Source organism: Ornithodoros turicata, chromosome 2, assembly GCF_037126465.1.
Source record: "Ornithodoros turicata isolate Travis chromosome 2, ASM3712646v1, whole genome shotgun sequence".
In the NCBI taxonomy this organism is placed as follows: Eukaryota; Metazoa; Arthropoda; class Arachnida; order Ixodida; family Argasidae; genus Ornithodoros; species Ornithodoros turicata.
The window spans coordinates 27,186,247-27,198,852 of record NC_088202.1 but is presented as its reverse complement, the minus strand read 5'-3'; the positions used below and the strand labels follow the sequence as shown (position 1 = coordinate 27,198,852).

Genomic DNA, 12,606 nt, shown 5'->3' with positions numbered 1-12,606 from the left:
TGCTTCCATGCTTCGCTTCGATTTCCGTGGCCTGCTGGTCACTTTGTTCCAAAATATTGCCCAACTGTACGGCCCGTTGCAAGGTTAACTTCTCCTCTTGAAGGAGGCGTCTGCGTAGGTTCTTGCTCTTACAGCCATGGATGAACTTGTCTCGAATGACATTCGACTTGTCAGTTCCGAACTCACAAATCTCAGCCGCAAGCTTTAGACGTTGAACAAAATGGTCGATGCTTTCCTCTGATCGCTGTTCTATTTGATGAAACATGTAGCGTTCGTACGCCACATTCTTCTTCCCCTTAAACTGTTCGTCAAGGGCGTCCATCGTTGTTTTGTAGCTCTTGGTGTCATCACTCAAAGTGCTGTAGAGTTCCTGTACCTTTTCACCAGCGAAATGAAGTAGTAATGCTCTCTTTCTTTTTTCTGGTAGGTCTGGTTGAGCGTCAATAAAGAATTCCCACCGTTGCTTCCATCTGCGCCATGCCTCGCTGGCGTTCCCAACGTCTGGGTCGAAATTCTCCAGGGTCCATAAAATATTGCTGCTTGCGGACTTGTTTCTTGATCTCCAGGCATTTTTAGACCTCGTCGCCAAACTGTAGTGTTCCTTTAACACCGATTACTGGGATCATTAATCATCCTCGTCGAGACCCCCAAGAAGTCTCCTTCATACCCGCCATATCATCGTGAAAGAATAAGTTTATTTTCCAAACACACAGAGGGCGCACTCACGCCTAAACAGTTACAATAACCACAACTAGGTGTCGCCACACACACTACACCAGGGTTCTATTTTTCTTTTTTTTTTCATGTGTTAATGAATACTTAAATCTACAGGGTGTCCCAGAAAACGTGTCATTGAATTATAATAAAAAAACTACGCCACCTAGAATCATGCGGTCAACGGCATTTGTTCTTATTAGGTTTTTGCCACCTTCTAATGGGAATGTCATGTACTCCAAGTTTAATTATGTAAATATTTGCGAACTGAACTCAGAAATTTGCCAAGTAAAGGTCACTTTTTTACCCCTCCAATATGAAGAGCGTGCCGAATCCACTCAAATTCATGATAATTCACAGTGATATTCACGAGCTATCCCATCGGAAAAAATAGCCGAATATCATGCTTTTCGGAGCACCGGACCATAGCGCGCGATGACTTTTTGAGCGCAATCGCTCTCAGTGCGACGAAAGGAGGTTCCGAAGCCAGCCCACAGAGTGATAGTAGAAAAAGTAACAGTTCCTAAAATTGGGAGAGGGAAAGCATTATCCCAGCGAAAGTCGGACGTGATAAGCCGTGTCCGTTTTATCTCTTTCTGCGATGTCGGGGAGGGCTGGGTTTCCAACCTCCTTTCGTCGGACTGACAAAGATTGCGCTGAAAAATTCATCGTGCGCTATTCTGTGCGACCTCCGTAGAGCATGATGTTCGGCTATTTTTTCCGATGGGATAGCTTCTGAATATCCCTGTCAATTATCATTAATTTGACTAAATTAGACACGCTCTTCACATTGGTGGGGTAAGAAAGTGACCTTTACTAGGCAAATTTCCGACTTAAGCTCGCAAAAATTTACATAATTAAACTTACGTTACACGACATTCACACGAGGAGGTGGCAAAAACCCAGTAAGAAGAAATGCCGTTGACCGCATGACTCTAGATGGTGTAGTTTTTTTATTATAATTCAATGACACGTTTTCTGGGACACCCTGTATATTCCATTCAACGCGCAACATAAAATGGATACAGTTCGCTGCATTAGTTCGCTAGCGATATCGTTCGCTGAATGCTAGTATTTCTCCACTGTCGGTCAGACACAGGTGTTACCCTGTATTCACACGAGTCAGTTTTCTGCCGGCTGACGCTCAGGCGGCAGGGAACGTCACCGCTCTCTGGTGCCACGTGACCGGCGCTCTTCGGCACGTCACCACTTTCTAATCTCCGGAGCGGCAGTCGGAGGCAGCCGGATATCTTGTCCTCCCGGCACAGATTCTGACGACCGACGGCGTCTGCTGCCGGCAGAGGGAGAAGGTGACGCAACGGATACTTATCGCGCTTGCTTTTTATTTCATCAGAATTGTTCTGTATGTGTCCCATACAACGGCAATCACTGTACTATGGCCAATTCTGAATTGGAACGCCAGCGATGTTTGGCTTTACCGCGAAAGTGGTCCAACGACACACCGGCGCAGCAGCTTTGGAACAATTATGCAATGCATAGATAGATGCCTACAATGTAGTGTTGCATAGGAAGCTTTTTCTCTACGTCAGACGAAACAGACACGGAATACAAAGCATGAATTTTATAAACGTGGATATTTCTTTCGCTGGACAGACGTTGACTACACATAATCGTTCGCTTGCACCTTTCCAATACATGTATAAAAACATAATAATTGGAAGCTACTCGTTCTACCGAAAGGAAAATAACAAAATGATTTGATTTAATTTAATTAATTATTGACTACCTGTAGCTCGATATCACAGCTTCATCGCCAGTACATCACTTGTCGGCACGCTGTATATAGCGCCCATATTGATGCTCAGCATCGAGATACGCTTCATTAGTGGAAAATAAAACCGAATGTGACAACGTCTATTATCAAAATACTCCGACAGGCGTTTGGGTCGTCCACGCGGAGATTTGGGTTAATACTGTTTTACATTCCATAGCGCTTCTTCGGAACTTATTCTTTGGCCCATATCTTGTCCCGTTTCTCACGTGAATGCACCAGTGATGGCCACTAACTACTTCTACAGTAGTTTAACTATAACTACTAACTACTTTGGGATTGAGTAGTTTAACTAGTAGTTCAACTACTTTTCAGGGGAGTAGTTAAAACTACTTTTTTAACTACTGCAATGTAGTTTAACTACATCTATAACTACTTAACGTTGTCCACCATCACCAATCCCTTGTAGTGTTCTTGGGCACCTAAATATGAATCACAAGCGATAATGAACTTTTGCTCAAGTCATTGCTACGATCGTCAAATACAAAGCTTGCGGTGGGATTCTGTCTATGCCTACGCGATAAACTAAGTTACAGAATTATTCCACAGCATATGATACTTCAGTCGCAAGCATTAAAAGTAGAGGTGTGCCAATAATCGAAATTTTGAATACGAATCGAATATTTGCGATATTCGATTCGTATTCGTATTTAAAAATTTAATATTCAAAGTTTTCGAATATTCGATTTCTTTTCGCATATCACAGCAGCTTATTCCGAAGCTGTTGCGGGCTGCGCACTGGAATTTGTACGTTGCGGCGACGAACATGCATAGTAGAACAGCTGCAAAGCTACGCGCGGAGTTTCCGAGGTACGCTCGTTCGCGAATGCGTTGCTATACGTTCGGTAACCGAAACCGAAACTAGTACGCAGTTGTGTGCGGCCGCCATTTTAGAGTCCGCCCCAGCGAAAATCGAGACCGCGGTACGTTTGATACATCGTCAGCACTGTCATGGCTTTAGTGGATTGCTAGCGAACTCTGAACATTCGTGTGAGGCCTACAGTTCGGTGAAATTACGGTTAAATATCGAAATTTTGTTGACGGTGAGCTGAACACCGCTGTTCAGCGTCCCATTGGATGCACAGCCAAAACCTGCGTCTCGAATGCGTCTTTTTCGGTTTCGATTTGTGGTTATCAGCGATATATGATAGAATCATGGTCGCGTTCGATGACGGCGATAATCGAGGAGTGCGACGTGTTGATATTTCGACATAGTTTCTCCAACTCCGGCGCTCTGCGACCGTATGAAAGCGCCAACTAGGATGACCGTAATGCTGCAGTCATTTGAAACTGCGCGAACTGTTGTTACAGATGATAGCAAGACGCATATATAGCCTAAAGCCCGACCTTCATAGATCGATTTTGCTCGCGACTCACGCGCGTCGCCGCCGGCGCGACAAAGTTTGAGGCCCACGCGCAGATTTCTGAGAGAAAGATTTCGCGAGAAAGATTTTTGAAATGAAAGTTTTTGCTTGCAGTTTTCAGCTTGCCTCATGAGAACAGCACACTGTTTCATTGTAAAAATAATTTTACTGTACATGTGCATATAAGCATGTATGCTCTATGCTAAGCCAATACATTAATACCTATTCCTCATTAGCACTTGGGACATTTTCCTATCATCAGCAGAACACAACTGTGACGACGCTTTTTTCCGGGGATTAATTAACTTAATTAACTCTTAGAAGTCGTTATCCTGTGACGTGATATTCGATATTCGAAGGACAATTTTGTCGATATTCGTATTCGATTCGTATTCAAAAATTTCAATATTCGCACACCTCTAATTAAAAGCGAAGATTAGTACACATGCCCCACATAGTTGCTCTGCACCTCCGTTCTCAACAAACGAGTAGCTCAAGGCAAAAGTCGGAAGCACAATCGTGCCGTCAAGCTTGCGGCAAAATCGGAAGTAGTTGACGCCTTCAGTAACTTAACTACTGTAGTTAACTACTTAAAATAGTAGTTTAACTAGTAGTTGCCACTACATTTCTGCAAGTAGTTGATAACTACTTTTTAACTACAATCAGGTAGTTTAACTAGTAGTTTAACTACATGTAGTTAACTACTGGCCATCACTGGAATGCACTGTGAACCATCCACAAGGAGCCCAAGCGCAAGAAGTTTTTCTTTCATTGGTCCATCCTACGCTAGACATGAAATTCAAGCGCGAATACAGAAGGGATCGGAAAACTGACAGCCGCCGGGAAAATGACTCGTGTGAATGCTAGATAACGAGCGTGCGTCTTCAGAGAGACGCGTAGTGACCTCGTTTATCTCGGATATCCTCTCACTCCTTCCTGACTTGCTGCCGGCAGAAAACTGACTTTGTGAATACAGGGTTACCCAAGCAGCACAATGTACCGAAAATAGAGTGCAATAGGGGTGGACGGTATGTGTGTTATCAATGTTCTTTAGTTTCACGAGTCTGTTCAAGGCCTTCCACCTACCCGTCCACCCCTATTGCACTCGACTTTCAGTACATTGTGCTGCTTGGGTACAGTTGTCCTTACATCTTTTTCTGGGCCGATGTTTATGGGTTATAGAAGCTCTACACCCACTAATTCAGTTGTTTCATTGCCCTTACAACTCCACTTCTGCTGAAAATACGGTTCATCAGCATAGAAAGTATTAGAGAACAACTACAACATCATTGTCCCGGTTGAGTTGGGAACTACGTCCGACTATCCGACGATACCCACGTTCAGCGAGCGTGAAGTCAGAGCCTCAGGATAGTGGGCATATGCGTTTCATTTCATTGGTACGAATACAGAAGGTAATGTGTCATTGCGCTCAGTATACTCCTCTTTATAAAAGAACGCGGCTACCATTTTTCCAACATATCGCAAGAAATACGTAGAATGTACCTTGGACCTTGGAAAATCACCAGTGATGAATCACCTCGTGTCATAGTCAAGATTTATTTGTTGTTGGAGAATCGCTTCCTCATCTTGCCGCGTTATCTGTGTTCAGCAAACTTTGCGAGAGAAGAACAGAAAGAACAGATGTAATCGGCACAATGCAAGCGGTGCAGCGGGTGTAACCGCATTTATTTTTCTTGTTCAATGGTTTTACTATGCATTAGCATGAATGTTAATTTAAAAAATCCCGTCTCCCAATTTAAACAAATAACGAGGTAGCACTTGATCGGCTATGATCCGTTCCCTCAGCTGTTCACAACGGCGCTCCTGTAATTTCCGGGATACGAAAAAATCGTCCCCGGATAAATCGTCCCGGGTGGGAACCTGGGTTAGAACCGGGTCCTAGGTTAGTTTTCAGGGGTTAGGTTAGTTTAGGCTTGTTTTTGAGAGTCCTCAGTCCATCGCATCGTCCTCATCACATTATAACTGGATATTCCGAAATCCTAAGCTGTTATTTGAAGAAAAGTAATTGATAACAGTACAAACATGAGTAAGAAACATCTACCCTGTGTCCTTTTATTTTTTGTCGAATCGTTCCTCTTGGCATCCAGAAAGAAAAAAGTCTATGTTTGGAATATCGCGACTCCCGCTGCGAGGCCTCGCCACCCGACCTTTCGGTATCTTCCTTGGTTGGTTTGCTGTGTGTCGACCCGAAGCCTTTATCGCCCTTCACCTTTGTACGGTTTTGCAGGCAAGCACACCAAGGCGAGAAGAAAGGGAATCCCCTGTCACTGGGGATTGTCGACTGACATCATTTCTCTGAGCCGATGTAATGTGAAAGAAAAAGAAGGGGGAACATGGGGGGAAAGGAGTCTTTCAAATATCTTACGGAAGTTTCCGGGTAATAATAAGAAGTCTATTCTGCAACGAAAATTTTGAAAAGTATTTTGCACCAACGCCTTGTAAATGAATTCAAATATTTGATAATGCTTACTTACCAGAAATATATATACCAATATGTCATTTTTGCATGAATAATAGAGTTATTATCAAGGTAAATTGCATGTACGCGAGTGCAGCATAAAAAAAAAACAGAAAGAGAAGAGGGAATACTGTTTCGAGCACTAGATTTTCCTAACTGGCATTGTAAGCGCCGTGTGTTTATAGCCTAATTTACAGTCGCTGGTACATCCAGTTGAGAGTCTCCGAGATACCGACATCTCCGGCGAGCTTTGATAGCATATGAAGCTACCTTTTCGTGGCCATTTCCTGATTTCTTAATTGGCAATCGCCTTGTGCTCAGACTCACTGCTGGCAACATTCGTTTATATTACCATCTGTGTGTGTACTGCCCATATCGCCATTCGTACTATCCGATCACACTTGTACGTCGGCATACTGTAAGTATGCACTAGTAAAGCAATACGAAGAGCAATTAAAAATTCCATAATCAGTCAGCACAGACGCCAGTGACTCGTGGAAACAATAATTGTAGCATAAATATATAACAACAAAATAAAAATAACAAAGTACTCATATAACAATAGGAGACAAGCAAAAAGACGTGAATGTCTCGAATCGAACTACGGACCTTTCGTGACAAGGGCCGACACTTTACCTCTCGACAAACAGCACAGAGGGTGCGGGCCGCCTTAAACTCGCGACGCCAACCATTCACAATGGGGATTATTTCGGAGACGGAGGCGAACGGCGTGATAAGGACGGCGACCGTGGCGCCATCTAGAATCGGAAAATCGTGAATCGGAGTTGCTCCCCGACTGGTATGGCTGGTCGACTGCGCGGCGTGCCTTTGTGTTGATTGCGATACCTTTGCGTTGATTGTTACTCTGCCTTTACGAAATAAAGTTCACGCACAGAGAGCACGACGTTGCAGTTGCTGCGCCGTGACTCGAAGGCATACAACTCGCCATGACGTCTGTGTGTTTCTATACTTACGTCATCCCGCGAATATGATATTGGCGACGAGGATTAACCACTTTGAATCTTTGCTGTTCGAGTAGACCTGCATCTACAGAGCACTCACCGTCATGCCAGCTTACGGCAATATTGAGCAGTTCGACGGCGACACTTCTGCGTGGACTGACTACCGGGAAAGGATTCAGCAGTACTTCGAATCTAACAACGATGCTCAGGACAAGCAACGCACTGTCTTTTTGACATGCTGTGGAAAACAGATATATACGTTACTGCGGAGCCTGCTTGCGCCTGCTGCACCGTCCGCAACAGCACTTTCCGCCATCCTGGAGGCGTTGGATAGTCATTACTCTCCAAAGCCGTCACAAGTGGTCGCTCGCTACAAGTTCAGCACAAGGGTTCGTCAGGAAGGCGAAGCCGTAAGTCATTTCATTGCTGCGTTGAACAGACTGTCGGATGATTGCGAATTCGGCACATTTCGGGACAGTATGCTACGTGATCGAATTGTGTGTGACATTAATGACGCCCAAATGCAGCCATGTCTACTCGAAGTGCCAGACCTTGCCCTAGTCTTTGCAAAGAAGACTGTTGTCGTAATTGAAGCTGCACGAAACGATTCCAAAACGCTATCCACACAATCCGAGGGCACAGCTGCGAATTTTGCGAAGAATAAGTAAACAGGAGTATGTATTACCGCTGCGGTAAGAAGCATTTGGCGACACAGTGCCGACATCGTAACGCAGTTTGTCATAGCTGCGGGAAGAAAAGTCACCTGGCGAAAGTTTGCCAAGGAAAAGCAAACAAGAAGAAAGAGCAGGTGAAAGACAAGAAAAAGTCTGACAAAAAGAAACCAGTATATGCCGTTGAAGATACATCTGAAGACGAAGAAGAAGCTACTTCTGTGTCTCAAGTGTTCGATCTCAATAAAGCGTCGAATCGAAGCGATCCGTTTCGCGCACACGTCGTCCCTGATGGTGTTCCGTTGGAAATGGAACTCGATACAGGTGCTGGAGTATCTATCGTTGGCGAAAATGTTCTGCGCAAGGTTCTTCCCCATGCAAAGCTTGAGACTTCCAACATACTGTTGCGAAGCTATTCTGGTGAACTAACTCGTGTGAGAGGATCAGAGTTCGAGGTAACTCGTTAGAAGTAACTCGTTACTGTAACTAAGTTCCTTTTTTGGTAAGTGCTAACTTAACTCGGTACTTTTGCGCCGTGGTAACTTTCAGGGGAACTCGTTCCTTTTTCGGGTAGCTTTGCCAGAGTAAGTTAAGTTCAAACTTACTTTCAACTCGCTTTTCACTCACGTCCACATATTTTCTTGCTTTCTCTCCGGTTCCTTCATGGCATTCTTTGCCATAAAACGTGATATTCAATCAATGACTGTATTTTATTCAGGAAGTAAGAACCGCTGCCATTGAAATGAAGCTGAACCATTGTGCGCACACAGGGAGTAAGATGCAAAGCGTTCGAAGAGACCTGTATCAGAGAAACGTCATCATGACTTGGTAGACAAACTAAAACCGAAACAAACCGGGAGGAGAGGGCTGGGTTCCACGAACGGGCACTTGTTCGCTGCCTCCCATTGAAAGAAAAGCAGGACCGAGGGTTGTGTCCCCTTAAGGGACCATATCGTAATCACCTCAAGACCGTGGCTTTCGGGCGCGACCTTGTTCCCCTCTAGCTTCGAACGTAGTTCAATTCTACCAAATCTGTGGCGTTGTCGAACACTATGACGTCATTTGTTTAAACAGGGAGAGGTCTATTGTTGGACATAAACGAAAACAACCTAAGCGTGTTGCACTCCTCCGCAGGCAACTCAAGGTCTAACTCAACTGCTGACGTCGGTTGCACCTGCGTAATGCTATTTTGCGTCCGAAGTAACTTGGAAGTAACTCGGTCTTTTTTTTAAGTAACTCAGTAGCTGCGAGTTACAGTTCAGGCTGAAGAAGTTCGTTATTAACTTAGTTACATTTTTCATACGATAACTTAACTTGTAACGAGTTCTTTTTGCCGGATAACTTCTCAATCTATGGAGAGGATGCGTGAACGTTGAAGTGAAGTTCCGTGACAAGCAGGAGTGCTTACCATTCTACGTGGAGCCGGTATTTTGTCCAAATCTTTTCGACCGCACTTGGATGAAAGCTTTTGGCATGGCTCTGACAGTAGAGGACACACAAGTTTGCGTGGTCTCAACTGTTGAGGACATTATTGCTGGGCATCAAGACGTTTTTTTTCAGATACTTTGGGTACCCTGAAGGGTGTGACAGCGAAACTACACATTCAGGATGGCGCACGCCCAAGATTCTTTAAAGCGCGTGCAGTGCCGTTTGCTCTTCAAGACCGAGTCGCCGAGGAGCTACAACGTATGCAGCGTGAAGGCATTATCGAACCAGTAAAGACGTCTGAATGGGCAGCGCCCATTGTTCCTGTCGTCAAACGCGATGGACATGTAAGAATTTGTGGTGACTTCAAGATTACCGTAAATCCCGTTGCCGTACCTGAGAAGTATCCGATTCCAAGGGTTGAGGAACTGTTCGCTAAGCTGTCAGGAGGAAATAAATTCAGTAAGCTTGACATCAAGGATGCTTACCAACAAATACTGCTGGACGAAGAGTCCAAGAACCTGGTGACCATCAACACCCAGAAAGGGTTGTATCGGTACGTAAGGCTACCGTTCGGCGTTTCTACGGCACCAGCGTTATTTCTACGAATAATGGAAAACCTCCTGCAAGATCTGCGTGGCGTCGTGGTTTACTTCGACGATATCCTTGTCACTGGAAAGGATGACGACGATCACAAGAAGAACTTGGATATTGTACTGCGAAGGCTTGAAGAAGCTGGACTACGATTGAAACATGAAAAGTGTATTTTTATGGCCTCTAGGGTGCACTATTTAGGTCACGTAATCACGGAAGCGGGGTTACATCCTGATCCAAAGAAGGTAGAAGCTGTGACGAAGGCGCCACCGCCAACGAATGTGAAAACGTTGCAGAGCTACCTGGGGCTAGTGAACTATTACAGGAAGTTCTTGCCTGATTTGTCGACAGTACTGCATCCTCTAAACAAGTTACTGGGAGCAAATGCGCCCTGGACTTGGGGCACCGAGCAGCGGCTCGCTTTCCAAAAAAGTAAAGACCTCCTAACGTCTGCTAGGGTCCTAGCTCACTTTGACCCCAAGAAACCTTTGGTTTTGGTATGTGATGCATCGCCTTACGGCGTGGGTGCTGTACTTGCGTACCGTGAACTGTCAGGTGAAGAGCTTCCTGTTGCATATGCGTCAAGGAGCTTAATGCCAGCAGAATGTAATTACAGCCAACTCGATAAAGAGGCTCTGGCCGTAATTTTCGGCGTTTTGAGGTTTCATCAATACCTCTGGGGTCATTCATTCGAAATAGTGACCGACCACAAGCCACACTCTTAAAAATAAACTTCACCGCATAGCACGCTCCTAGCCAACCATAATCTCGAATGATATCGTTATCTGCCCTGATTTGTTGAAAACGGGAGGCGTACGCCTCTTTGTGACACTTATGCTGTTCATAATTGTCACAAAAAAGGCGTACGCCTACCGTTTTCAACAAATCAGGGCAGATAACGATATCATTCGAGATTATGGTTGGCTAGGAGCGTGCTATGCGGTGAAGTTCATTTTTAACAGTGCACTGTTGGGACTTTTAGCGCACGATAAGCCTGTACCTAACAACTGTTCACCCAGGCTTCTTCGCTGGGCCCTGACGTTATCATCTTACCGATACGAGTTGGTCTATCGACAGGGAAGCCGCATCGCACATGCCGATGGACTGAGCAGATTGCCACTATCTACTGAAGCTCTTCCCGTGAAACGACCGGCAGAGGTGTTCCTGTTGGAAGGAGTCTACCCAACTGATTTATCCGCAAAGGTAGTCGCTCAATCCACGTCAAGAGACGTCATTGCATCCAACGTTCGCCACATACTGTTGTCAGGCGGCAAATTACCTGACGTCACTGACTACAGGCCTTACCAAAGGCGTTTTGATCAACTCAGCGTGCAGGATGACTGTATACTTCTCGCAAATCGTGTTGTCATTCCTCAAGAGCTACGTGCAAAGGTTCTCGACTTGCTTCATGAGAGCCACCCTGGTGTCACAAAAATGAAGGCTGTGGCCAGCAGTCACGTCTGATGGGACACACTGGACGAAGATATTGCTGCAAGGGTACAGAGATGCATGACATGCCAAGAACAACAACGTGAGTCCAGACGTGTTCCTATGACGCCTTGGCCTTTTCCAGAAAGAGCATGGTCGTGCTTGCATGTGGATTTTGCAGGCCCTCTTAAGGGTCATTACATCTTCATCCTTGTGGACGCATTTTCCAAGTGCGTAGAAGCCGAAGTTGTTCCATCACCATCCGCGGAAGCTACTATTTCTTGTCTACGTTCTATCTTTACGAGAGAAGGACTGCCCGATCTCGTAGTTTCGGATAATGGACCAGCATTTGTATCAGCAAAGTACACATAATTTCTGAAGTGGAATGGAGTAAGAAAAGCCCTAATTCCTCCATATCACCCAGCATCGAATGGGGCTGCTGAAAGGGTTGTTGATTTCAAGACGCAGCTGTCTCGCGCACTATTCAGCTATCGAACAACGCCGCACGAGATAACCGGTGCATCTCCAGCAGAACTCTTGTGCGGAAGAAAGCTCAAGACTGCTCTGTATAAGTATAATCTCCATCCGGACATGCGCACCACAGTACTCCGTAAGCAACTGCGCAGCAAACTTTTGCGCTCGTTTCCACAGCGTCTATCGTCCTGGGGATTCCGTGTTCGCAAGAAATTTTTGACCTGGACCAACTTGGGTCCCTGCTATTCTCACAAAGGCACAAGGACAATCGTCAGCTGTTGTGCAGCAACCTGGAGGGGTTATTTCTACCAGGTACCAAGATCATCTACGAAGGGATACACAACGATCAGAACCATCATCAGACAGCAACGCTGGAGCTGAACAGTCGCAGTTGTCACCGAGTGTACCACCAGCTGATTTTCAACCTGATACCGTGGATAATCATGGGTCATGTCCAGACGGCAACAACACTTCAAGTGATAGTGCGGTGACATCGTCACCTAGACGGTCTACACGAACCAATTAAGCGTCCTGTGGACAGATACTGCCCATAGTTGGTGCTGATGACATTTTTGTCTTTCTGGCTTTATTTTCCTATATAACGAGTGCTGTAATGCTTATACGTAAGTCAGGTGTTCTGCTTTCTTTTCGGAGGGGGGGGGGTGATATGCAGTGTCAATTACGTCAGCACCGCTGCAAGGCT

General features: G+C 45.3%; 1 protein-coding gene across 1 annotated transcript; it reads left to right on the top strand.

Annotated features, from left to right (window-relative positions):
* The first annotated feature begins 7,415 nt into the window (after window positions 1–7,415).
* LOC135384441 (uncharacterized) lies at window positions 7,416–12,394 on the top strand. The gene is made up of 7 exons (XM_064613642.1): window positions 7,416–7,721; window positions 7,839–7,975; window positions 8,056–8,306; window positions 9,543–10,556; window positions 11,611–11,791; window positions 11,918–12,039; window positions 12,081–12,394. The coding sequence occupies exons 1-7, from the start codon at window positions 7,416–7,418 to the stop codon at window positions 12,392–12,394; spliced, it is 2,325 nt and encodes a 774-aa protein (XP_064469712.1).
* The last annotated feature ends 212 nt before the right edge of the window (window positions 12,395–12,606 follow it).